This window comes from Lissotriton vulgaris, chromosome 3_1 (genome assembly GCF_964263255.1).
Source record: "Lissotriton vulgaris chromosome 3_1, aLisVul1.2, whole genome shotgun sequence".
Taxonomy (NCBI): Eukaryota; Metazoa; Chordata; class Amphibia; order Caudata; family Salamandridae; genus Lissotriton; species Lissotriton vulgaris.
The window spans coordinates 2,105,000,311-2,105,028,034 of NC_141689.1; the positions used below are offsets into that span (position 1 = coordinate 2,105,000,311).

The 27,724-nt window shown below is 46.3% G+C and overlaps 1 protein-coding gene across 11 annotated transcripts in view; it reads left to right on the plus strand.

The window, feature by feature from the left end:
• The window catches only part of FRYL (FRY like transcription coactivator), a 2,483,143-nt gene that overhangs the window by 855,083 nt on the left and 1,600,336 nt on the right, over positions 1-27,724 (plus strand). For all 11 annotated transcript variants that reach the window (XM_086962669.1, XM_086962670.1, XM_086962671.1 and 8 more), the window contains one exon: positions 15,558-15,795. In XM_086962669.1, the coding sequence (XP_086818795.1) occupies positions 15,558-15,795 (238 nt within the window). The remainder of the gene's footprint in view (positions 1-15,557; positions 15,796-27,724) is intronic.

Sequence of the window (27,724 nt, forward strand, 5' to 3'; positions counted from 1 at the left end):
AGCCAATGGAGAAGAGGGGCGGGTTCAAGCCCCACTGTAGGGAAAATGTAAAATCTTGGGCTCCGCCCACACTGCTTACGCAGTGTGACGCTAGGCCGGAGACCTAAAAATTTTTGTTCACCCACCCATACTCTAAGACAAAGGCATTATGAAACTTAGACATTCATCTTATGTTTCCAATAGGGAGTTAAGAAATCTTCTGGAAGAAGTATAGGATGGGCTAATCCTCGCCTTTGTGTCCCTAATAGAATTGAAACGATCCTTTATGATGGCTAGGACATTTTTCATTGTATTTCAGGACCCGGAGGTGAGGATTAAGCTAGTTCAAAGCTTGTTTACCACTACCCTACAAATGCCAGAGATGGAATTAGTTTAAAATAAAAGTTCTTATCAAAGAAATCGGGTGGTAGCGCGCTGTATCAGCTCGATTCCCTTTTTCGAAAATGGGTACTATGACAGATTGTTTCCAAGAAAAGGGAATGTAACCTGGTGCTGCCACATTCTGATGTTGGGTGATCAGTGGGGCCCACAAATCTATACACGATTTTTAAAAATGTCACCCGGAACCCCATCTTGGCCCCGTGCTTTTCCCGCTGACAGTTCCATTATGCTTTCCCGCACCAATTTCATTTCAAAATAGACAATGCCTCCTTTAGCTGGTCAGGCAATATTAATGAAATCACTGTCACCTGCATATGTGCGACCAAAATGATCTTCCCATTTTTGCGCAGGTATGGTAACACTTAAGTCTGGTACTGTGCCCTCCTTGAATAATGGCTGATAAACTACTCTCCAGAAGTCTGCACTATTCCTTGTACTACATGCCTCCTTAAGCGTGTCCCAGGATTCCCTCCTCAGGGTGCTTAATCTATTCCTGCGATCTAACGAATACGTCCTCCTGGCTCCTCTAACAGTGCATATCTGCCTTGGTTTTAACTTAAGGGCTAACTTTAGATCTTTGTACACCCTTGAGTAGTTCTTATTGAACCATTTAGGTCCTGGGTTAATTGTCTTGATGTTATGTCTAGTCGGTGCTCGCTGGGTCTCAGTCCAAATAATAGAAAAATTATCTAAAATGACGTGATCATGCTCATTAATATTCAGACACACTTCAAATTCACGGCTACACTTCTGGACCTAATTCCTTAGAAAGTCCTCTAGAATGACTTTCCTCCAAGTAATACTCCTCCCTTGAGATTTAAGCATAAATGGTGAAAGTCTTGGCCGCAGGATCGCACCAACCAAAAAAATACTGCCGTAATCAGGTTGTGATCACTAAAAATACTCCATACTATTTTAAAATCTACCAAACTGAAGCAGGCGTGCACATAATAAAATATAATCAATAGTTGTATTATTACTTCTTCCCTTGAAAGTCGGGATGGCCATGGGTTAGTCCTTCGCTTCTTTAGATAAAAGATTAATAAGGTTTAACTCTGAGACCAAGGGATTAAGATTATCACACTGGTCTGAGTGCTTAAAATGAATCCGCTCTAATCCCTCTAAATGTTCCTGAACCCTTCTTTCCTAGCAGGAGATAGGTGAGAAAGACCACCCAGAAAATGTTTTATCGCAGAATCTTTTAAGCTCTATATCCAGTGCTATCATGGTAGATGGTGAATTATAGATATTGATTATCTACACCTTAATATAATAGGCAAATGATAGGAGTAAAACCAAGATAATTCCAGAGTCAAATTTTATTAGTTCCGTGGTGTAGTATGAGCTTATAAATGTTGCCAGGCCCTCTTTTGCTCTACTAAAAATGGAGGCATCTGCTTTAGCCTGAAAAACAATAAACCCAGCCATAAAAAGATTCCCCTCTATGTCCTAGGTTGCTTGAAAGCACACTATCCCAAATGTTTTACATATATCCATACCCTTTTATCAGCTAAAAATGTGCGTAGCCCTGCGATATTCCAAATTAGTATGGACAAATTTAGTATTTGTATCGTTCAGGGGAGCTCCTTCCCCAATCTCCCGCCCTTTTATTTCTTTAGCACACAAATTCATATCCTCTCTGAGATCAGACTGACGGGGACAGTTTTCTTCTCTAGCGAGTCAGTCTATATCTGCTAGAGCATTAAAAAATGTGTAGGTAGGCATACCAGAAAAACTAGACAAGTTCACCATGTCCCCTACTTTCACAGTTGTATCTGTCTGTGTATCCTCCCTAAAAGCATTGAGTCCTCACAGATACCCGGCTCAGTTGATCTCTTAGTCTATAAAAAGAACCCAAAGGCAAAAAAAACAATCTCCCTGAATTCCACTGGAGTACTCAAATTCGCATGTAACATACTTTTGGCCAAATTAGGTGGGTTGAAGTTGACAATGATGCAATCTCCTTGTATGTCGAGCCTCCCAGGCACGGTCATCCCCACCGTCTTAGCATCAATATGTTATTAGCGAGTCTAGGCGGAAAACTTCTATAGGGGCCCAACCAGGTCAGTCTTATTCAATAATTCCTTCTGACCCCTCCTTTGGCTAGGAATGCCTGCAAGGATAATCACATATGAACATGAAGCTGGGTGCAGTCCTTCTACCTGGACTTCTCCCCTCTCTGTTCTTTTTGCTTTCTTGATCCTTAGATGCCATGAGAGGGGTTTCTTCCATGTTTTTTTTGTATTACTATGGAGCCCTTCTGTGTATTTAAATTTGTTCGAATAGGCGAGAATTGTCCTAATTCTCTATGCGTGCTAGGGATGAGATTTATGGTAGCTGCTTGGGGAGAGGTGAGAAGTCCTGTGGGAATGGTTCTCAGGCCTGCCTGGTGAAGCTTTAGTGTAAGTTCCATCTTTACCTAATTTATCACAGTGAGCACACACTTGTTCCCTGTTACCTGCCATCCTCGTAACGTCCTCAATAGTTTTGTTTAGAACATTCAGCTTTGTAAATATCGGTAATAGTTCAGCCTTTAAAAGAGATATAATTTTAACCAAAGCCTCCCCCTCTAGCCACCAAAACCGGTCAAATTTGGTCCTTCCTTTCTCCAGCTTGTCCCGGGTACGATGTGTGTGATGGGGTATTGCCAGAGGGCCATCTACTGTTGCATCTGGGGCAATATCAGGGACTGTAAAGGTAAGGAGCTTTGGGTCACTTTTTTAGTATGCGTGGATTTTGGAATTCTCGGGTGTTTCGCCGCCTTACTATTGGGTAGACTGTCAGGAGAGTTTCATTCAGTGGTAATGAAATAACCCTTAAAACTTTGTGCTACTGTGTTCATAGAAAATTGCCCTTGATCAATTGGTAGAGGAGTTATGGGGCCGGGTGAGACCCTGGGGCTATTAGAGGGATAACCATCTCTCTGTGTGATTTATTTTATTAATTGCCAACATGGCCCGTTGAAGCATTCTATTCAAAGAGGTGGGCATTGAGGGTTTAACTGTGCTGTGTTCGAGACCCCACTTAATTTCCTCTTACTCATCTTAGTGCCTTTGGTCGTCTGAGTAATGCGCCTGCCGCCAGAAAGAGTAATCCAGTGGCAGGACCAAGATGGGTGGCCTAGCCTCATCTGGACTCTGATGGGTGTGGACGGGCACTGCAGAATAAATGCCTGCCTCCCGCACTGTGCAAAGTGCTGGGGGACAGAGTCCCACCCCAACCAGCCACCGAAAAGCAGGTTTCAGAGGGTCTGGATTGAGCAGCCCAGGGTCAGTTGGTCTTCACTCCAGCCCCACAGAGTCTTGGTCAGACACCACGTATGCCCTTCAGTCCCAATCCAGTCCCCCCCCCCCCCCTTTCAACCATCCTCATACACCTCCTACTACTTACACCTCCCCTCCTACCTCCATCTTCCCAGTCCCACTGATCACCCTGCCAGCGTGGTGGGGAGGTAGAGTGCTGATGAAGTACAGGGGCAATTAAATGGTGGAATGACGGTGGTCCCCTTATGCGCCTTATGGTCCTGTGGCTGTGTTCTACTGAACAAACAGTGAGTTCGAGTCATGTGGGCTGCTGAATTCATATCTGTGCATAGATCGCCGCCTAGTGTTGGGTCCGGATGATTGCACATTGTTGTCCTGGAAGAGTCTTCGAAGTATCACGAGATAGGTGGCTCCTCCCCTGGACTACAGTGCGCATGGGCATCCTCTCCATCCTCAGATTGTTTTTTTCCTCCATTGGGTTCGGATGTACTTTCTTAACTCAAGTTCGGAATCTATTTAAAACACTTTATCACAAGGCCAAAAGGCCTTCGGGGTGTCGGTATTGTCTTTCGGTGCCTCGTACTTGTTCCCGTTCTTCAAGCCGGACGTCGAAGGCAGCTTGCCTTTTTGACACCTAAGGCCCCATCGACGATGGAACGGAGCCCGTTCAAACGATGCCCCGTTTGCAACTCTAAATACCCTCACATCGATGTGCACCCAGTGTGCAATAAATGTCTTCTCTGGACCACGACGAGGCCAGCTGCATGGCCTGTTCTCGGTTCAGATCGAAGAAAACACTTCGGCTTCGACGCGCCGCGAGACAGTCGGCGCTGAAAACGGCGCCCGACCCGGAGAACATCTTCGAGGCTGAAGACGACGAGGGCGTCGATGAAGAGGATCCTGAACAACAGTCGGATCCTGCGTCGGAGCAGAACTCTAACTATGATGAGGACGAAGATGAAGACTACGTCCATGATGAAGACGTCTAGGTAGGAGACGACGCACAGGCCATCGAAGCCGTCGATGACGACTCAAGCGATGAGCAAGGCCCAACCGCAGTCGCGGGGCCCGATAATGACACTGTACTTCCAAAGGCTCAGGTCGAGGCATCGCCGGAAGGCCTTAGCCAAGATCTTAATCAACATTCTATAGCCCCGCGTCAAGGCCCGGCTAAGAATATTTCTAAGGAGCCATCGGTCGAACAACCGCAATCAGCGGTGAAACCGAAACAGACGGGCGCTAAATCGAAACCGAAACTGCTCAAGACAGTCTCCTCGGATCGACGACTTCGGATTCATCGGATCCAATCAAATTGAAAAGTGTCATCGACCCTTCGGGGTCACAAGGGGGTGTCGGCCCGAAGATCGGGGCGCCGAAGCCTGTAACTAAGGTCAAATTATATCTAACAAGGGCACCCAATCGAGTCAGCACGGGACCTCGGGGAACATATTTGAGAAAACAGTGGTCCCAAGCACAAGAAAAATAGTTGTGTAAAATAAATAGACACAATGGAGACTATATTAAATAGTGACTCGTCCAGCCGGACAGAGGTCAAATTTTTACTTTTAGCAATCAATATTCTGAGAGGATACCTTAAACATTTCCATAGAGCGGGGCACAAGCCTGTACCCAAACATACAATTTGGCATAAAAAGGAAAAAATGGCCATTAGTACATTTTACAGTATATGCCGTCGACTCTAAAAACACCATATACTGTAAAATGTACTAATGGACATGTTTGGCAAGTAATGGTGTTAAATGGAATTTCTGTCATTGAAATATTTACAGGAAATAACAGCTTCTGCCTATAAATTTCTGTTCTATTCTCTGACTTTTTTCCATTTTATGCCAAATTGTATATGTTTGGGTACAGGCTGTGCGCCGCTCTATGGAAATGTTGAAGGTATCCTCTCAGAATATTGATTGCTAAAAGTAAAAATTTGACCTCCTGTCCGGCTGGACGAGTCACTATTTAATATAGTCTCCATTGTGTCTATATTTATTTTATGCAACTATTTTTCTTGTGCTTGGGACCACTGTTTTCTCATGTAACTAAGGTCAAGCACGTCGCACTGACGCTGTTGACGTCAACGTCGAAAGATGGCGACACTAACAAGGGACTCAAGGCTCAGAAGACTCTCTATCCGAAGCTTCCAGTCTCCAAGCCACTGGTGGTCAAGGCCTTCGAGTCGAAGACCAAAATCGGCCCGAAAGAGCATGTCAAGCCGAAGCAGAAGAGCATGCCTGCTGCGCACCAAGAGCTTGAGTCGACGCAAGACCACAAACAAGCTAGTGATAAGACAGTCGGTCGGATCGAAGACTGCGCCACCCTTTAAGAAGGTCAGCCTGTCCAACGTTTCCGCCACCAATAAAGTACGGACTGCCCCCGACCGCACGACCTAAGGCGTTCGAGCCACAACAAAGCACCGACACAGCCAAAAAGGTGTCTGTAGTCTCAAGAAATCAGCCCATAGAAGAGGACATTGTGGTCCAAGCGCCCTCCTATGATAATCAGTCGAAACTATTCATTGACTTGGATTCTGGCAGGCTCACTATTTATAAAAGGAAGATCATTCCAGAAAATCCTATGGAGTCATACAAGATCCCACTCAAAAAGAAGAGGGACTCTGCCACCTCACTTGTTCTTTTTGAGCCTGTAGAGTCCTATGGACAGGATTACACCTATTCTCCCACACGTACCACTGAGGATGTGGGGGAAGGATACAATGAGGATGAATTTAATTATCCTATTTACACTGATCAAGAGGAGTCTCAACCCTGGACTGACCCTGTTGACCCTGGTGAGCCACACACCACGCCTGACACTCAGTCCTATACAGTCAAAACCTTGCCTACTGAAGATATGGCTGCGTTTAACGCATAGATTGAAAGGGCAGCCAATAATCATGATGTAGAAATGCACGCTGACCCAGTAGAGGAAGACTTTTTGTTTGACACTTTCTCAACTTCAGAAAGATCAGTAAAGACATTGCCTATGCTAAAGGGTGTCCTTAAACACGCTGGTGACATTTTCAAAGAGACCTCAAGGGCAAGGGTTGTGAACCCAAAAATTGAACGGAAATACCGGCCTGCACCTGTAGACCCTACGTATATCAAGGGCCAGCTCCCATTGGACTCCTTAGTAGTGGCTAATGCTCCTAAGAGAGCGAACTCTCAAACAAGTGGTGATGCTCCTCCTCCGGACAAAGAATCCAAAATCTTGGAAGCTTCTGGCAAACAATTAGAGGCTCAAGCGACGAATATTTGGAGAATCTCAAATACACAGGCCCTATTAGCCAGATATTCTAGGCCTCATTACGATACGTTAGAGCAGCTACTCCAACACCTGCCTGATGCTTATAAGGAGGGAGCAGAAATGCTAATACAGGAGGGGAAGCTGATTTCAAATGCATCCATTAAATGTGCGCTAGATGCAGCAGACACAGCAGCTAGGGCCATCAACACAAGTGTGATGCTCAGAAGGCATGCCTGGCTAAGCATCTCTGGTTTCAAGCCAGAGATCCAAACAACTTTACTCAATCTGCCGGTTAACCCTGACTTTCTATTTGGTCCTGATGTAGACACGACCCTTGAAAAAATTAAGGAAGACACTGAGACAGCCAAATCCATGGGGGCTCTGCAGTCACAACAGTTCAGGGGCGGTTCCTTTCGGTGCTCCGGTAACAGGGGAGCCTCTAGAGGTCAAGCATCACAGCAAGCCCAATACAACAAAGGAGGCACACAGACCACCTATAACAAAAACAATAGGGGTGGATACCTTGGGAACAGCACCAAAGGCAGAGGACGAGAAAATAATAATGCCAGATCCTCTGCCACCAATAAACAGTGACGTCTTGTCACTGCCCCCAGACCATATAACACCAGTCGGGGGAAGACTTCAGCAGTTCCTGCCAGTCTGGGAAGGCATTACCACAGACAGGTGGGTGAGACAACTTATCCAATACGGCTATTGTCTAGAACTAACCTCCACTCCACCCAACATACCCCCAAGGCACCGTCCTATGTCCGCAGAGCACATGCACTTATTGCAGCAAGAAGTCATCTGCATGCTGCAAAAAGTAAGTGGCCATAGAACTCGTGCCTTTAGATCAACAGGGTAGAAGGACGGGTCTCTCAGGCCCATACTGGATCTCAGACCCCTGAACCAATACATCTTGTCAGAACATTTTCACATGCTCACTTTGCAGCAAGTTCTACCATTGCTCAGTCAGGGAGATTTCCTAGCAACCCTAGACCTGAAGGCATATTTCCACATTCCAATTCACCCAGGACACAGGAAATATCTCAGGTTCACCATAAACAACCAGCATTACCAGTTCAAGGTCCTGCCTTTCGGGGTCACTACAGCCCCCAGAGTGTTTACCAAGTGCTTGGCGACAGTAGCTGCGCACCTTCGGAGACAACACATCCATGTCTATCCTTATCTGGACGACTGGCTTATCCAAGCAAAGTCAGCCCAGCAATGTGCCAGCCACATGTCCCGCACGATTCACCTCCTACACAGTCTAGGATTTTCACTGAATTACCCAAAATCTCATCTTCAACCCGCACATGTACAACAGTACCGAGGAGCGACAATAAACACTCTGGCAGCAACAGCACAGCCAAACTCAGCGAGAATCAACAGCATGCAATTGCTGATTCAGAAATTCAGACCCCAACGCTCACTCCCAGCGCAAGTCTTTATGCAGCTGATAGGCATGATGGCCTCCTGCATCTTCAAAGTCCCTCACGCGAGGCTACACATGCGTCTGCTTCAGGAGTGCTTGGCACGACAGTGGAACCAGGCTCAAGGACATCTAAAAGGCCTAGTGTTGGTGACCGGTCGTGCATATAACTCTCTGCATTGGTGGAACACACAAAACCTTTGCAGGGGAAGACCTTCCCAAGAGCCTGTACCACAGATAGTGCTGATGATGGACGCATCTCTCCAGGGCTGGGGAGCGCATGTCCTCCATTATACAGTGCAGGGATAATGGACGACGCAGCAGCAGAAGATGCACATCAACCTGCTGGAACTGATGGCAATCTTCATGGCAATGAAGGCGTTCAAATTGCATTTGTGCAACAAGGTCGTGCTGATCCGGACGGACAACATGACTGCCATGTATTACATCCAGAAACAGGGAGGGACGCACTCTCCACAATTGTCACACCTAGCCCAGAGCATGTGGAAGTGGGCCATTCAAAGAAACATGTTCCTCATGGCGGAACACCTCCCAGGCAAGGACAACCAGATGGCGGACCTGCTCAGCAGGCACAGCCACCAGATGCACGAGTGGGAGATACATCCCTCGGTGCTACAACCGTATTTCCAGCAGTGGGGTCATCCAGAGATAGACCTATTCGCCACAAAGGAAAACGCAAAATGCCAAACCTTCGCTGCCAGGTTCCCACACCCGCAGTCTCAGGGCAATGCGATATGGATGAACTGGTCTGGCAGATTTGCGTATGCTTTTCCTCCAGCACCGCTCATACCGCTGGTGGCGCGCAAACTGCGGCAGCACTCAATGACACTCATCCTAGTTGCTCCAACATGGGCAAGGCAGGCATGGTACACCACGTTCCTAGAACTTTCAGTGGTGCCTCACCAACAACTGCGACTCACACCCAGTCTCCTCACTCAGAGCAGTGGAGACATTCAGCACCCAGATCAGCAACAGTTGAGCCTTGCAATATGGTTTCTGAGGTCATAGAGTTTGGCTACCTGAACCTGCCCCCTGACTGTATGAACATTATCAAGGAGGCAAGAAGACCTACAACCATGGCATGCTATGCGGCAAAATGGAAGCGATTTGTCATTTATTGTTCCAATAATGACATAAATCCGCTAGATGCATCAACGCAAAACATTATATGTTATTTGTTGCATCTACACAGATGCAATCTGGCATATAGTTCCATCAGGATACATTTAGCTGCAATAGCAGCTTATCTTCAAAACAGACAGCACCTTTCCCTTTTCAGAGTGCCAGCCATTAAAGCTTTTATGGAGGGACTCAAAAGAGTAATTCCTCCCAGACACCCGCCTTCACCTGTCTGAAATCTAAACCTAGTTCTCACCAGACTGATGGGACCACCTTTTGAACCTCTTCACTCTTGTGAGATACAGTTTCTGACATGGAAAGTGGCCTTTCTAGTAGCGATCACATCGCTAAGAAGAGTTAGTGAGCTTCAAGCCCTAACTATTCAGGAGCCTTTCATACAGATTCATGCTAATAGGGTAGTGCTGCGTACCAACCCTAAATTTATGCCTAAGGTGGTGTCACAGTTCCACATTAACCAAACGATAGAACTACCAGTACTCTTCCGAAATTCTGATTCAGTGGCAGACCGAGCACTGCACACACTAGATGTTAAAAGAGCTCTCCTGTATTACATAGACAGGACAAAAGATTTCAGGAAAACTAAGCAACTGTTTGTTGCCTTCTCTCCACAGCACAAAGGCAACCCCATTTCCAAATCAGGTATAGCCAGATGGATTGTTAAGTGCATACAGATCTGTTATCAAAAGGCTAAATGCACCTTAACAGTTCCCCCAAGAGCGCATTCCACACGCAAGTTAGGGGTATCCATGGCTTTCCTAGGTAACATTCCTCTAGAGGATATATGTAGAGCAGCCACATGGACCACCATACATGCATTTACCAAACACTACTGCGTGGATGTACACTCCAAACCGCAAGCTGCTGTAGGACAGGCTGTTCTCAGACTGCTACTGCTGGCACGGGGCAACCACCGCTAAGGAGGAAACTACTATTTATTCTATGCACAGATATGAATTCAGGAGCACACATGCCTCGAACGGAATATGCTACTTACCAGTATGCATCTGTTCTTGGCATGTAGGGCTGCTGACATTCATATCGCCCGCCCTCCTCCCCGGTGCCTGTCGCAGCTGTAGCACTCAGAATTATTCTCAAGCATGGTCATCACTCACTGTATCATACTCCATCTCTGCCACAATGGCGAAAAATAATCTGAGGGAGAGAGGATGCCCATGCGCACTGTAGTCCAGGGGAGGAGCCACCTATCTCGTGATACTTCGAAGACTCTTCCAGGACAACAATGTGCAATCATCCGGACCCAACACTAGGCGGCGATCTATGCACAGATATGCATGTCAGCAGCCCTACATGCCAAGAACAGATGCATACTGGTAAGTAGCATATTCCGTTTGACCTCCAGGCGGGACCGCAGGCTGCACCCAGAACTAACCGCAAGTCGCCCAGTGCTCGCTTAGCGACCGCCGACTGTCAGCAGCCACACTTGCGGGCTCATACAGCCTGCACAGAGCAGGAGGAAACAACTGTGGATACCAGCAGGGAGTCTGGGCTTAGTAATGAGGTAGCTCTGGCTGTGCTCTGGTAGCGATCCCTCCCTGCTCCTGCTCAGTCCAGCATCGCTCAGTGGTCACTGTGAGTAAATTTGGGTGAGGTTGGCGGCTGTTGGATGTATGGTGCCACATTTCCTTTTGTGGGAACAACTGCATGAAACCTAGTAACAAAACCTATACCCGTGGAAGGCTGTTGAAGTAGTTGCTGCTATAGTGTGAAAGGCCCTGCCCACGTGAATGGTCAAATGTAGTAATAGGTGGGCTTGACACTTCACAGTAGGAAGGAATTATGAGGAGTGGTGCCTGTCCCTTTTTGTATTTTGTTCCCCCAAAATTAGTTATCAGCATTTTATATTGAAACGGAACAGGCAATTTACTGTGTTAAAATTTAACTTAGCTTGAGGTTGTACATCCATTAAAAAATTACATGATTGCTCAGAAGAGCTCGACGAGTTTCGAAAGAAAAGTTTGCTAGATGTGTTCAGCAGATTCACTGTAAGATATAGGCAAATTCTTTAGCAGTGTTACATAATCATGACTATGCCTGTAATTTGAGCAGAAAAGTCTGGCATTGCAAAGTTAGTAGCAGGTGTGGGTAGCGTGCTGTCCCTGCTTTGCAAGTGGGGCACCACTCGGGCAGGGTGCAGTGTCCTGAGTATTGATGCAAATAAAGGTAAAGGGGAGCGCAAGGAGATATGATGTAGGTGGTAGAGGAAGGTGGGGTGGATGTGAATGGGTAAGATCCCTGTGATACGCACGGTGCAACAAAAGAAAATCAATAGCGCTGGGTAATGCAGCACTTGAGGGATATTAACACACAGGGCACAATTGTCAAGGGAGTGTGGGAGAGAGTCCTTCTTAATGCTTTGTAGGTGAATCAGCATAGCATCCCATTCCATTGATGTGGAATGTTTTCGAAGGTCTTTTGCTTCCTCCATTCGCATTGCCATGCTCGAGGCACCATCCCAGTGCACCAAGGTATACTGCCATGATGCGACGGACAGAGGCAGAGTAGAACGCCACTTCAAGGGCAGGGCACGCATAGCTAACAAGCAACGTCTGCAATCCTGGATGTCTTATTATTGTGTTTGGTGCTCTTGTAGATGTCCAGGGCACAGGTCTCCTATATATCAAGCTTTCATAGCTAGTGATGTCATTGTTTTCTGCATGCAACTACAAAAAAACCCGGGGGTCTAAACAGCAAAAGAGACAAGTGTACTCAAAAAACCATATGGATCAGTAAGTCATCAAAGTACTAACTAGAATGTCTAAATGGTCTTTTGTAGAGTTGATAATCCAACGCATGTGACCACCAGCAAAGGTAGGTGAGACCCAAGAGCGTGACATCCCTTACTCTGAGCTTGGTCCTCGATTACAACAAGGCAAGGGCTTTTATTCCCGCTTTTTCCTTATCAGGAAAAAATCAGGAGAGTGGCGCCCTATCTTAGATCTCCGAGCCCTAAACAAGTTCATCAAATCCCAAACATTTCGGATGCTGACCTTGCTGGAAATTTTACAGTTCCTGAATCCCGGAGAGTTCCTATCCACAATCGACCTCTAAGATGCATACTTTCATGTGCCAATCAATCACAGACACAGGAAGTACCTTCGCTTCACAGTGGGATCGAAACACTTCCAATTCAAAGTTGACTTGCTTGATAAATGCTCAAACCTATCATGCAGCAAGACAACACACTCAGACTTGCCTATCCGTCTTTCACGCGTCCGTCAGCACAACAAAGAATTTTTCCAGGGGCATTAATGGACTCTCATCTGGCGAAGGTGTTTGTTTCGCAGGAGCGACAAGATCGCATCGTCAAGATGGTGGCTCTACTACGCTCAAGAAGGTCCGCTTCTGTCCGGATGTTAAAATCTTTTCTGGGCATGGCACCGTCCTGCATACAGCTGATCCCCAATTGCAGGCTACACATGCAAGTCCTCCAAGAGGAGTTGGACAAACAATGGCGGCAAGTCTTAGGGTCGTTCAACGACAAAGTCTGCCTGACCCCCCGCATTCAGGACGCATTGGAATGGTGGGCTCACCTTCCAAACGTCGCCACCGGGCGGCCGTTCCAGGACACAGACCCCAAGCTTACCCTTACGACGGACGCTTCCTTAGAGGGTTGGGGTGCACACCTTGAAGGCTTGTCCGTCAAGGGCAAATGGACTGCAGATCATAAACATGGCACATAAATCCCCTGGAACTCTTGGCTATCTTCCTCGCCCTAAAATCTTTCCGGCTGCTGGTGGAAGGGAAGTTGCTGCTGGTGCGTACCTCATCTTCTCACCATGAGCCAGGGCCAGATTTGCCATCCGGATCCGGCGTCTCTCCAGCTTCACGCTTGGAACCTGAGCACAATGAGTTTGCACATCTGAATATTGTTCCCAAGTGCAGAGAGGTGCTTGCTCCTTCCACAGTCAAGACCTATAAACTGAAATGGAAACTGTTTTGTGTCTGGTGCCACAAGGAGAAGGTCGATCCTCTGCTCGCCACACCTGAGCAAATCCTGCCTTTTTTCCTCCTTTGGCAAAGTCGGGACTTTCGCATTCCACTCGTAAAGTCTTCCTGGCCTCGATTTCCCGCTTTGGCCACGATGGTTCCACGTCACTGTACTCCTCTCGGGTCATTCGTCAGTACTTTAAGGGCCTGTTCTAGATGTTTCCACCTATCCGGCGTCCACCACCTGCTTGGCGTTTTAATCTGGTCTTATCACAGCTCCTCCGACTTCCTTTCGAGCCTATTCATTCAGCGGATTTAAAATTCCTTACTTGGAAAGTTGCCCTTCTCCTCGCACTTACATCCTCCAGGCGAGTGAGCGACATCCAAGCTTTCACCATTCAGCCTCCTTTTCTTCAATTCTATATGGACGCTGTTGCACTTCGTACGAATCCTACATTTATTCCTAAGGTTCCTTCAGACTTCCACCTTAATGAACCGGTCATTCTCGACTTTTTTCCCAGACCCTCAGTCTCCTGCTGAGCGCTCTCTTCATTTTTTGGACTTGAAGCGCTGCCTCAAATTCTATATTCAACGCACTGCTGCTTTTTGTAAATCAGACCAGCTCTCTGTCGCCTATGGACGGATGTGCAAGGGTCATCCGGTCACTAAACAATCCATTACTCGATGGATTTCTTCTGCCATCTCCTTCTGCCATCAACTGGCTGGCAAGCCTCTTTCTGCTCTGGTGTGAGCACACTCGACGAGGGCAGTTGCATCCTCTACCACCCTATTTGCTGGAATGCCTCTACATCAGATCTGCAGGGTGGCAATGTGGTCCAGCAGGCACACGTTCACGGGGCACTACTGTCTGGAGACAGCTGACGCTGCAGACACTGCTGTGGGTCAAGCGGTGCTACGAAATCTCTTCAGATGAAGGTGAGCCTCTGTTGCTTCCCGCCTCCTGTCATAAAAGGTTTTTTCATTGGTATATATCTGCTATGTTCATATGTGCATTTCTTTGCTTGCATTTGTTCTTATTGCCTTTTATGACTCCTGTGTTGGCGTACTGCTTTCTATTCTTATTCAAGCATGTGAATCTATGAAAGACACCCTAATACTGGAGAAGAACAAAAGTTACTTACCTGTAAACTGTGGTTCTCCAGTATTGGTGTCTTTCATAGATTCACATGCGACCCACCCTTCCTCCCCTCAGAGGCTCTCTTCTCCTCATGCACTCTTGGTCACTTTGGTGCTTCGAAAATCTGAGGTCATGTGCTTCTGAGGAGAAGGTTCTAGAGGGTGCTGCAGCCTGATTGTCTGGAATGTGGACCATTATAATGACATGGATATGTTACTAAAGTGAATTCTCCCTTTAGGCCTCTATGGGACTATGTTGTTCTATGGTACTTTTAAATTTCTTCTTTGTCTATTTATATATTTATGATATATATATATATATATATATATATATATATATATATATATATATATATATATATATATATATATATATATATATATATATATATATATATAATTTTATGTATTGTCCACTTCGACGACTGGAGTTATTCAAGCATGTGAATCTATGAAAGACACCAATACTGGAGAACCACAGTTTACAGGTAAGTAACTTTTGTTCTTTTTATCCTTTGTTATTTTCTTCTCCTATAGGGAACACTTAACTCCATTCAGTCAATTGTGGCCTTGTGTGTATTGTGATGTTTGCTGAGTCTGAAATGTATAAGGCTTCATTTAGTCTACTTCACTTTGTTCAGCGGTCCACTACCATTCACTGGATGTGTCAGTGTAGCGGAAAAAATATCCTAATAATATTTTAAAAAAATAGCTTGTGATAAAAAGAGCAAGAGACATTTTACCATCTGCACATTTCTAGATGGTATATATAGATATTTAGGTTTGCTTCTTATTGAAATTGTTTTGAACGAGATTTAAGAATCTTTTAGTCTTTGTAAAATGTTTTGTGATCTTGCTCCTAGATGATATTTACTGATTATAAGTTCAAACAAGTTACTCAAACGTAAGTCTCTGAGTTAGGACCTTCACTTCCAAACCAGGGCTTTTATTTTTTAACAGTTATTTTCTTTCCATAGACTCACAGTCCACATGGACGAAGAATTGCGTGCTTTGGCCTTCAATACATTGCAGGCTTTGATGCTAGATTTTCCCGATTGGCGAGAAGATGTTTTGTCAGGATTTGTTTATTTTATTGTTCGCGAAGTTACTGATATTCATCCCGCACTTCTGGACAATGCAGTGAAGATGTTGGTACAATTACTGAACCAGTGGAAACAAGCTGCCCAAATGCATTACAAAAATTCAGATTTTCAGGTAAAGTATTATTTTAGCAGTTTACATTTGCATGTTCTTTATTGTATTCTCTTGGTGGTAATTGGCAATTTCCTTCAAAAATGCACAGTTAAGCATTTTTCAGAGTGGCATGTGGCGCACACACATGCCCTTACGTCATGTATGTGCGCCACATGTGCACCCATGCTCATTTCAGGGGTGCAACAGGGTGTCCTTTTGACACCCTGGCACACTTGAAATTGCATTCTCAATTTGCGATTCTCTAATTCGGAATCACAAATTGAGAATGTCTTCTCATTCATTTCTATGGGCCCCTTGGCCCATAGGAATGCATGGTGAGGAATTCCTTTTTTTGCGAATCACATTGTGCGATTAGCAATTAAGGAATATGTAGGATTCACAAAATTTATTGCAAATCCTATATACATAGCGGTTTGCGATTTTCAAATAGCGATTCTCAAAAAATCGCAAAACCTAACATTGATACATATGGTCCTAAGTGCAATAAAGCCAGTATATGCAAGTGTTAATCTTTTTGCCTAATTTCTTTGACATTCAGTTTCTCAAAGGCCTGGCATGCCATGCCATTCATAGTGAATTCAGAGCAGTCAAGGTAAGTCTTCAGCTTCAAAACAGATAAACCAACCAACAAGACTGAGACCCACCAAAGAGTTGATACAATATAAATTTAGAGCAACAAAGTTTTTTTTTTAGACCAAATACAAATGCCTATTAAAGCTTCAAAGGCTAGGCAGGCTTAACCCCCTGTTGCTCTCTGGATGAGTTGTCCACACCAGATAGTGTGCTAGACTCTTCTGATTTTGTTTATTTTGTAAAAAAATGTAATGACAGCTGGTGGAAGATTTAATTTGCCATTAGCCCTTTTAGTGCATAAGCTAAGCATAGGGTTCTTGGAGAAAGATTTCTGCTGGGTTCCAGAACCCTAGATTAGGACTTTACTTTTGTAACAGGTCACCCACAGGTCAATTTGAGCCTAAACTCCATAGTAAGGAACCAGCGGGTAGATGTTGGACTTAAGGGATGTTTTGATTGTTGACTTTAAAAGAATTACGCCAGCTTAATGCTGTAGAAGTTGGTTTACAATAGTGTGAATTTGAGAGGACAATTGTTCTGCCATGCTAAACCTCTACAACAGTGGTTCTCAACCTTGGTCCGGAGACCCCTGCTCGTCCATGATAGCTACTCAGCAATTCCGCAGACTGTCTATTAAACTGTTAATTTTAAAACGTTTTTTAAATGTGAAGGAATATAAAATTGGAGACTAGAAATGTATTTGTTATCCTTAAATTAATTTGTTGGATAGTGTAGGTGCATCAAACAGAATATAGTTGCATTTAGGAAAGCTCCAACATGCGCATTAAAGTTTGTGGATTAGGGGGGTGCTAGAGGGCGCACAGCAAAATGGCCGCACTAATGTGAGGCTCTGCCTGACCGAGAACTCATCCGACTAATATCTGCTGCATCTTGTACCCCTGACGGTGTAAAAAGCCCTGTGTGGGTCTGCTGGACACTGCTGCACAAACTGGTGTACTTTGGGGCTGAAATCGTCTACCTGCTGCTGTGTGCCAAGGCACCCTCATCTGCCCTGCCATTCGGCCTGGAAATGGCGGCCGCTGAATCCTGGTAGGCGGCAGGCGGGTGCGCTTCCCTGGGTTGCGCGGGCTTCAGCCGCGGCCCCCTGGCGTGGCCCCCACCGGGCTATTGGTGGCTGGGGCTGTGGAGTGTCCTGTGCGGCGGTGCGGGAAGGCAGCACTGGGGCCTAACCCGGCCTGGAGGAGACTCTGCCTTGCAGCAGTCAGCTGCGGGGGTGGTGCTGCCAGTGGAGGCCCGCTGCCTATATTCCAGTTCGGGGCGGAGTAGGTGCGAGCCCAGAGATCCTGCTCGGAAGAGCCTGCCGGCGTGGGACGCTGTAAGTGGGTGGGTCTGCTCTGAAGCCCGGACTGCGGAGGTGGGACGGGCCTGGGATAGGGGCCTACCCGGCTTGCTGTGTTGTGCTCGGGGGGGCTTTACTCGAGGCGGGGGAGGCGCCTGGGGCCTAGCGGGAGCGCCAGGACTCACAAGCCGGTGAAACGACGGGCACAGGCATCAGGAATAGCGCCCTCTGTATGTTGTGATGGCGGGAGTGCCGGTGACTGGCCCTGACGGCAGGGGTTGCTTAGCCTGGTGACAGCTCATGGACGAGCGACAGCTTTGGGGTGTTGCTTGGATTTCAGGCGGGCAGCTGCTGTGACGATCTAATTTGCACTGCTACCACATGCTGCCTGGAGGAGACTGGATAGTGAGGGTGTGGAGACACGGTGAGCTGCTGGTTGGGCGGCACTGAATAGCGCGCTGCCTGCAGACAGAATTGGGGCCTCCAGGACGTACACTACCCCGCATCTTTGGCCTAGAGCTCTGCTGGATTGTGTGAGGCCTAGCTGCTGTAGTGCCTCTCTGGAAGGAAAGCAGGACTGGTGGTAATTGCAGATTAGTGGTGGGCCCTGAGGGATTTTTTGGGGGGTCGCGAGTGGAACTGTGCCCCCCCCTTTTATTTTTGTTTGTCCATCTGGCGGTGCTGTGTGGGGAAGGGCACTGTGGCCTATGTAAATGTAAATGTACAGGAATTTATATAGCGCAAATCGCCGAGCTGCTTCTAAGCACTTGCTTAGGGAACCCGTCCTGGTATTCCCCTGTGAGATAACCCCGGCAGGGTATCCGCAAGGTGAAAGCCAGGCATCCCGCCGCGAGGGGCCGTTGTGGAGATTAAGCAAGCTTTTGCCCAGAGTGGCAGAGTGTGAACCCGTAAATCGAGTAGGCACCGGAGCGAGAATTGTCGAGTCCATGGACATTTTAGGACTCAAGACCCCGCCGAGCCGGTAATTGAACCCTGGTCCCGGGCTGACCTCTGCTTCCAGGTCTGCCTCCTCTAACCAGTGACCCACACTTCTCCACCGCACTGTTGACATTTTGGTACCTGTGGACTGGCCTGAGATCATGGGGCGGGCGGACAAACATCAGCCTAAACTTAATTTTGAGACCAGACTGGCCCCCAAGACACCACAGATGGCTGCTTCAGACTCTGAGGCGGATGCGTTCGCGGAGGGGCCCCCACTTTGGAGGCTACTCTGGTGGCCATGCAACCGACTTTGGAGTCAATCGAAGGGGCAGTGGCAGCTGTTAACCATAGGTTGGACCATATGTCGTCTCAATTGGAGAAGCAGAGTACACGCATGGGGGAGGTGGTGCAAGGGTTTCAGTGGCGGAGGATGGACTGTCCACTGTTAAGGATAAGACATTAAACATTGAAAAGGTGCTGTACCTTATCCAAATGAAGAATGAGGATTTAGAGGCGCGGTCCTGGCGCAATAACATCAGCGTCATGGGTCTGCCGGAGTCCACGAATGTGGGCAGGATGGAGACCTATATGGAGCGCCTTATTACTGATATCTGTGGCACGGAACAATTATCACCTATGTTCATTGTAGAGCGCGCGCCCCGCTCTCTGGATGCTCGCTCTCTCCAGGGGGCTCCTCCTCGCCCCATAATAGCTTGGATCCTCAACTATAGGGACCGTGACACTATTTTGCGGCTGGCACGGGAGAATGGAACTATAGAACATCTGGGAACACGCTTGCTTTCTTCCCCGACTTCACTGTTGCAGTTCAAGCCGCGCGGAGGGAGTTTGGAGCTGTGAAGCAATTCCTACGAAGCGAAGGGGTCCCGTACGCCATGATGTATCCGGCCCGACTTCGTATTGGAGCCGCTGCTGACAATAAGCTTTTGTCTTTGCCAAAAGCTGCAATGGACTATGCGAAAAAACTGAAGCGTAGAAAGCGTGATTATGCTGCAGGGCCAGATGGGGAAGGGGCGGAGGACATTGAATATTGAAGGCTCTGTTTTGGTTGGGCTGGACTGTACCATCTAATTTGTGACTCCTGCCTGGACTGGGGCCCATATGTGCCTTCATATTGCTATGTTTTTATATGTTTGATACCTGCCTGTGCTTTGATATTTTGAGGATGGGGTCGTGTTCTTTTTTTAAGTCCAGTTGAGTGCGGGTAGGGTTCTCCAATAATTGAAATGAGATGGGTGGCTTAATCGCTTTTTCCCCGTCTTTGATCAGTGAAGTGGCTGATGTGTAGGTGGGGATTTTGTTCTTCCTCATTTAACTTGCAAGCTTGCTTCTTATTTTAAGTGGGTCCACTGAGCTACCCTGAGGGCCTGTATCAATGGGCTATTGCACTACATTGTTTATTTGCTGCATGATTTATTGGACTGGGTTGGGATGCTCAGTTATTGCCCGCTCAGTCAACTCCTACGTTGTGGAAGGACTGCACACCTGTGCCCCCCCCTTATGGGTGTTCCCCAAACAGTGTTCTGGTTTGGCGGGTGGGGGTGAGTTGGGTGGGCTTCTGGGATGGCTTTGGCATGGTTGGGGTGCTGAAGTGGGTGGGTGCAGTTGGGAGGGGGTGGGGGGGGGGGGGGGAGTTTTTTTCCCTGTTTTTTCTCAGGTGTCCGCAAGTACTGTTCTGTATGTACTGTTGTTTATGGTCGCATTCTCCATGTGTTATCTGATCTTCATGCCGTTTTAAGATGGGTAGCTCTGTTAAATGTATTACATGGAACGTCCGAGGCCTGATCACACCTCAGAAGATCAGGATGTGTTTGCAGCTCTAGACCGCTTGGATGTGAGTGTTGCTTTCCTTCAGGACACACATTTGATGGCTGAATCGGTGAGGAAGGTGGGTGCGCGTTCGGCCTGTGTGCTTGCGTCTTCCTCATATTCCTCGTATGCAAGAGGTGTTTTGACGCTGGTGAAGAAAGGAACCCCTTTCACTGAAATAACTACTGAAACTGATGATAGTGGTAGACTTGTGATTCTGCACGGCAGATTGGGTGGTATGACTGTGCTTTTAGTGAATATATATGGGCCCAATGTAGATGATCCCGCTTTTTCTTTGGTGATATGTGGCGCAGGATCCTGCTATACCCTTCTGCTGAGATTATCTGGGGGGGATTTTAATTTGTATTTGGATGCTTCTAAAGATCGATGTGGATCTGTGGAGAATAGGCAAAAAAGAGCGTTGGAGGTTTTGTGGGGTCTCCTTCATGCTGGACAGTTGTGCAATGATTGACGCCAACGTCACCCGGAGGCCTGTGAAAGTAAGTTTGTGTCCTCGGTCCATGGCTCATGGTCACGTATTGACTATTGGTTGCTTTCGCGAGAGGTGGGGCACTGGTTTCGGAGTGTCTCATGTGGCCCGTACTCTGTCTGACCATTCCCCTGTACACATGGAATTGATATTGCCAGAATATAGCGTGGAGGCTCCAACCCTCAGATCTTAAAGATTCTGTGTTAAAGCACACTATTGGGGAGGTGATTGGGAATTATTTTAAAGGAAACAAAGTCACAGTCGATAGCACAGGGGTCCTGTGGGAGGCCTTTAAGGTCACCATTAGGGGCGCCTGTATAGGAGCTCAGGCTGGGGTCCTGAAAGATCCCAGGAGTCTGATACGTTCACTGGCAGCGGATATTGGCTTGCTAGAGCGCTCGTATGATACTGATCCCACCGCAGATAAGCTGGCATGGATTTGTGAATTAGTCACTGAGCACAATGATACTGTCGATCAGGAGCTGCGACATTGCTTTCGGCGCTGGGTAGCTCGGTACTACGGGGAGGGTGGGCGTCCCGGTCGTTCCCTCGCTCAGAATTTGGCGGAGCTCGCAGTCAGGAGCCTGTCAATGAGCTTCTTGATGACACTGGTACCCCTCGCTATTCTACGGAGGAGCTGTGTGATGTTGTGCTAAAGTTTTATAAGGACCTTTACGCTGCTAGACAGTCTCCTTCATCTGAGGAAACGCATGATTATCTTGATGATGTGGCGTTGGGGTCGTTGTCGAAGGCCCATTGTGAATACTTGGTACAGCCTTTTGGTGTGGAGGATGTTCAGGATGCTATCGTGGCCTTGCCCACTTGTAAAGCTGCGGGACCGGACGGTTTACCAAGTGAATTTTACAAGGCGTTTACAGAAATACTGGCTCCATGGTTAGTGGAGGTTTACGCCGAGGCATATGATTGTGGGACTCTGCCGCCTTCGCTCCGGGAGGCTTTATTGGTCACTTTGCTGAAGCCGGACAAACCATCAAATCCATGCAGATCTTGTAGGCCCCTTTCTATTATTAACATTGACACCAAAATCTTAGCAAAAATGATAGCCACCAGACTCCAACTTCTGATACCGTTGCTGGTGCTGCCAGATCAATCCGGTTTTGTCACGGAGCGTCCACTACGCATAATTTGCGCACATTGTTTTCCACGCTGCACTACTTTGATCCCGACTCCCAGATTGTTGCTGTGTTACTTGACGCAGCAAAGGCGTTTGACTCTGTACATTGGTCCTATATGTTTACGGTCCTGAGTAGGATGGGGTTTCCACCGTTCTTTGTACAGTGGCTTCGAGTTCTTTATAATGAACTGGTCGCCCGCGTGCGCGTCAATGGTAAGGTCTTGTCCTTATTCCCTATCGCACGTGGTACACGTCAGGGGTGTCCCCTCTCACCCATGCTCTTCTTCCTGATATTGGAACCCCTGGCTTGTAAGCTTTGCCAGAAACACTCTGCGTCAGCTTTGGGGTTTAGACAGCGACCGCTGATCGTCTCGCTATATGCGGACGATATGCTGCTCTATGTCCAGGAACCAGCGTTGTATCGGTCACCATTACTGAGGGAATACGTCGAATTTGCCAGGTTTTCTGGGCTAAGCATTAATTGGTCCAAATAATTGGTTTTTCCAATAACGCCGAATACGAGAGAATTTGAGCTAGAGTTTCCGCTGACCTGGTCCTCTGAGCCCGTGAAGTACTTGGGGGTGTGGTTCCACAGGGATCCAGCTGTGGTGATTGCCGAGAACTATGGGCGCGCCGTCACGCGCATAACAGAGCAGACAGAGCAATAGGCGCATCCCTCTGTCTCTGGCGGATAGGATTGCTGTAATAAAAATGGTGTTCCTACCCAAGATGCTGTATTTTTTTATACATATACCTATTAAACTGAATGTGGTGCTATTTCAAGCGCTACAGACAGCACTGCTCACCTTTGTCTGGGGGGGGGCAAGAAGCCTTGGTGCCACTGGGATCTTCTGATGCAACCTTTTGATCGGGGTGGTTTCGAGGCTTTGGACCTTCGTTTGTATTATATCTGTGCGCAAGCTCATTTTGCCCATTATTGGCACTTCCCGCAGCGTTTTCAGCCACATGTCGCTATTGAGGCGGATGCCGTCTTTCCCCTTCTGGTACAGGCTATGATCCTATCGGGAGGCTCGGGTGCACCCCGGCAGGAAATAAGCCCCCCATTGTGCACGTCTTGGGCGTGGCGGGCTTTGGCTACCAGGTTACAGCTCCCGTATTTGTATGCGCCTCTTCTGCCCATTGCCTCTCATCTGGGGATCTCTGCGGCTCAGGAACCCGCTGCGTTGAAGGAGCTAGCGGCGGCTGGTATTGTGAGACTTGTAACCCTTGATGAGGCTCAAAATGGAGTCAAACGTAATTTTATGTTTCGCTTCATGTATGTCCGGGTCCGACAGGCTGTTCCTGATGTGTATCTGGACTACCCGGCTGAGCCTACAACATTTCGGGCGCTGCAGGCGCTGCTGACAGGGGAGACTCATAATGGGCTTATTACAAGGCTGTACTCTACTTCCCAGCGACAGCATGAGTTTGAGGATCACCCGTCGCGTCAGCGCTGGCAGGCTGCAATATCAAGTCCAATTTCGATGGAGGTATGGACAGCGTGCTGTCAGCTCATGGGCCGGCTCACAGCTAATAGCAACCTTAGAATTATTCATTTCAAATTTTTACACCAACTATACTATTTCCCTCTACTACTTCATAAGTATGTTTTGAGAGACACGGTGAGCTGTGTGAGCTGTGGTTCTGTGGATGCAGATTTCTATCATGTTGCATGACTGTGTGGGAGGGTGTTTGCATTCTGGACCGAAGTCACTCGTATTCTGTCGGAAGTGGTGCTGGAACCTGTGGCCTGTATGCCTGAGTTGTGCCTTTTGGGGCGTGTGCAACAACTGAAATCGGCAAATAGACGCCTGGTGGCAGATTCCACTTTGTTTGCGAAACGGGCGGTGGCCCAAAGATGGGGGTCGAGGTCATCACCCAATATAACCTTGTGGCTCAAGGAATTGGTATATTGTAGAGACCAGTTACAAGTATATGGGGAAGAATTGCCTGAATTCCCCCCGACCTAAGGATTTTTGGAATCCCTTGACAGCGTATCTGATTGCTCATCCGGACTTATCCTGAGGCGCTATGTTCCATGGGTTGTACTTGTGTGTAAATCTTTATTATGCTTTCTATGGGCTACGACAACGCTACCATCAGACTTTATTAGCACAGATGAAGAAAGGCATCTCCGCTCACTCTCAGACGGCAATGAACCATGAAGTTGGATATGTGCCTATTAAGTTGCATTGGTAGCGTGTAGAACAGTACGTCGGTAGCCTGGTTGTTGGATGGGGGTAGGGTTGGGGATAGTTTATTGGGGGGTTGATTTTTTGTCTTACTTTGATTCTTGGCTTCAGTATGCACAGCGATGCCTTTCCAACGTGATGTAATAGCTGCCTTAGATTCATATAAACTGGGATTGGTATATATGGTAGCAACTGCTATGTGATGTTTTTGATATTACGGAAAATCTAATAAAAATATATATATTTTTTTAAGTTTGTGGATTAAATAAAATGTATATCATCATATGTCTTTTTGTTTGATGGATCTTTGTTTCTGTTTTTTTGTGTATTGGTTTGCAGTTCAAGTAATTGAAATTGCTTAGGCTGGTGTCCCCGGATTCCATAATCAGTCACTGGGTTCCCAGATTCCAATAACAATTAAGAGTGGAAGGGGGGTATGAGATGGGGGAGGTCTTCAGAATTGAACGTTGCAGAACCACTGCACGACAACATATTGCTGTGATACAGATTTCCTAATTCAGTTTAATTTCATCATAAGCAACCTTCGCGTTAGCGCACACAGCTTCATTAGCTGCTCTGAGACTTTTCAACAACTCATTGCCAGTTTTCCGTTCAGATCTCTTTTTAGCATAATAAATGACTATCTGGGGAAAAGCGGGGGAATTGAACTATTAATGGTGTGGTAAAAAAAAAAACACGTAAAGTCGAATGCCAAAATATATAATTACAGAGTAAGGATGCAAGGAGGTACTTGCGATTCTACTCTATAGAGAAATTAAAAAAATGCTTAACTGTCTACTTCACATCCCAATTCTTATTGCACTCGGTCGCCATTGTGTTAGGGGTTCCTAGGGGTTCCTAAAATAGATAAAATTGAGAATGAAGTTATAAATTTTCCTGAGTGAAAAATATCAAATTGTCTGTTCAACTTTTAAGTGCTTTGCTGCAAACTGAAATCACCCTTTGTTTTTGCTTTCAGAATTTAGATGCTTAAAACCCTGTAGGCTTTAGTACCATTCAATTAATTAAATCTGAAACATTTATGCATTTTTATTATCCCTTTATTTTCCATAATACATATGTGATATTAACAAGTCAGAGTCAATTTTGAATCCTTCTCTTTAATTCTAAGGCAGGGATTTTTACCAAGAGCCTTAAAACGAGTTTTGGCAGCCCTGGAGTGGGCAGCACGCCACTGCATTACTCCAGGACTGCAGAAACACCACTGTCTGCCCCCCAAATTCCAAGTAAATTTGTGGTCATACAGGCGGCGTGGCGGCCCTGGGTCAGTATTGTGTAAAGGCTTAATGTGAGCCTTAGAAACAAAAAAATAATAAAACTACACTGCCATCATTAACTAGAAGAGGAAATCTCTCGCTGTTATCTGAAACTCCTAGTCCCAATATTACCAAGCCACAAATGTGGGCCTTAAACCACACTGCAGCTGGACCGCCAGTGCACGTTCCTGCATGGGAAGGAATGCTTCATGTCCTGCATTCCTTCCCGTGCAGGAATTGGGAGTGCAAAACTATAGGGGGGCACAACATGTGTCCAACCTGACATGCACCCTCATGCACAGAGGCACAAGGGGGCCATATTGGACCCCCTTTTTTGCCTCAACACCACCCATTTCAAAGCGGTGCAACAGCTATGAAAAGGGTGATGGTGAGGCAACTCAAAATATGCTTGGCGGTGCCTCTGCGGCAGCACCAGCATATTTTGGCCTGGACCCGTTGTAGGATCCTTGATACGTGGCGGTAGCAGTGGTGATCAGACCGCCACACTTAAATACTGTGGGCAGTACAGCAGTGTGGCAGAGGTCATACCGTTACCATGACGACGTAATAAGCCCCCAAATGTCTGGCTGACAGTAGTAGAAAACTACCAGTTTCTGTCAGATTTCCTTCTTTTCCTATTTCAGCAGGTGGCTGATGAAGGTAATGAAGTTTTAGATTTAACAAGATGTGCAAACACTATTGATATTCTACACTGTCTCAACTGTTACTTTGAAGGTACTAGAAATAGCATTGATGAAGACTAATTTAAAAGCTGTAGTTTTGTATGAAAAGTGTTTTGGTCTTAAAGGGCATACTGCAGATTTTGACACTGCTATGAAGTTTTGTGTTGTCACGTAGGCCTTGAATTTTTCCATTTATTTGGGTCCACTTGCCCATCTCAAAATGCAGCTATGTAAAGACAGGCTACGGTTATTTCTTTTTTTAAACCACCAGAACTTGTGGCAATTAACACACAGAACAGTAGTTAAGTGTGGCAGAACACATTTTTAAAAATTATTTATACAGCACTTAAAGATAAAGATGACATGCAATCAATCAAAATTAAGTTCAGTGACCTAATCAGTTAGTTAATCCTTATAATCTGGCATGGCTCTGACAATCAACGAATTTCATTTGACTTCTGCCCACAGCCACTTCTCAATTCCCCCTCATGCCAGTTTCTTGTAATATTTACCTTGTGAAAGTGAAGCTTTGCCAGATGAACTTCAAAACGGACCATGGGAAAATCTTAAGTGTTTGTGCTGATAACAAAGTTCATATTTCAGCAATCGTCAAACATTACAGTACCTCAGGATGTTAATACTAGCACTTCCTTTGAATGCAGCTTAATGTGATTGTTTTGAAGTAAATGAAAACTTTGAAATTGGGTCTCTTCTTCTGAGTATCAGCTGCATCTTTTTATTGAATGAGAGCTCAAAGGCCACTGATTTAGGACTCCTTTCTTTTCCGTATGGTTGTGGTTGTGTACGCCTCCTAAATTTGACTTTGGAGTTACCCATTATTCTAAACGGTTAATGTGCTGATTTTGCCATAAATCAGAATCTATGGTATAAAATTGGTCCACACATTCTAGTGGGAAAAGTGCATCAGTATTTTTATGGTAATCCACTTTATCTCTACTGTAACTAATTGTGGCATGTATTAATACTATTTAAGCGATACATTTTTAAAGTAACCATCTCTGGGCTAATTATTGCAAACATTTAGTTGTTACCAGAAAATGGTCCGTTCCACAAAAGGTAAAGTGTGTATGGCGACATGTTCGGAGGAACAAAACTCTAGCTCAGATCTTTGAAGCTGCCACAGGAAAATCTTTTTTACCATTCTGTTAATATAACTGCTTTTCAGTAAAAATATTGATTTGAGGTACAGAATTTCTTTGAAATGTTTTGTCATATCAGATAGCCACCTTCACTTCTGAATGTTTTCTAACTGCTTGGTAATGTTTAGGAAAATATTATCAAATGAAGAAACTGATAGAGTGCACTCTGGCACTGTTCAGAGCAGTAGGCCAGATGCTCCTTAACAATCATGGCGTTGTGTATCTATTCAGTGTCTTATGCACATGTTGTACATATGGAGGAATTAATGAAAAGCATTGTGCAAATATTTCTGGATCATACCAGTGTTAGGAAATTTGAGCTCCAGTCTTCAAACTTCAGGAGCGATGCT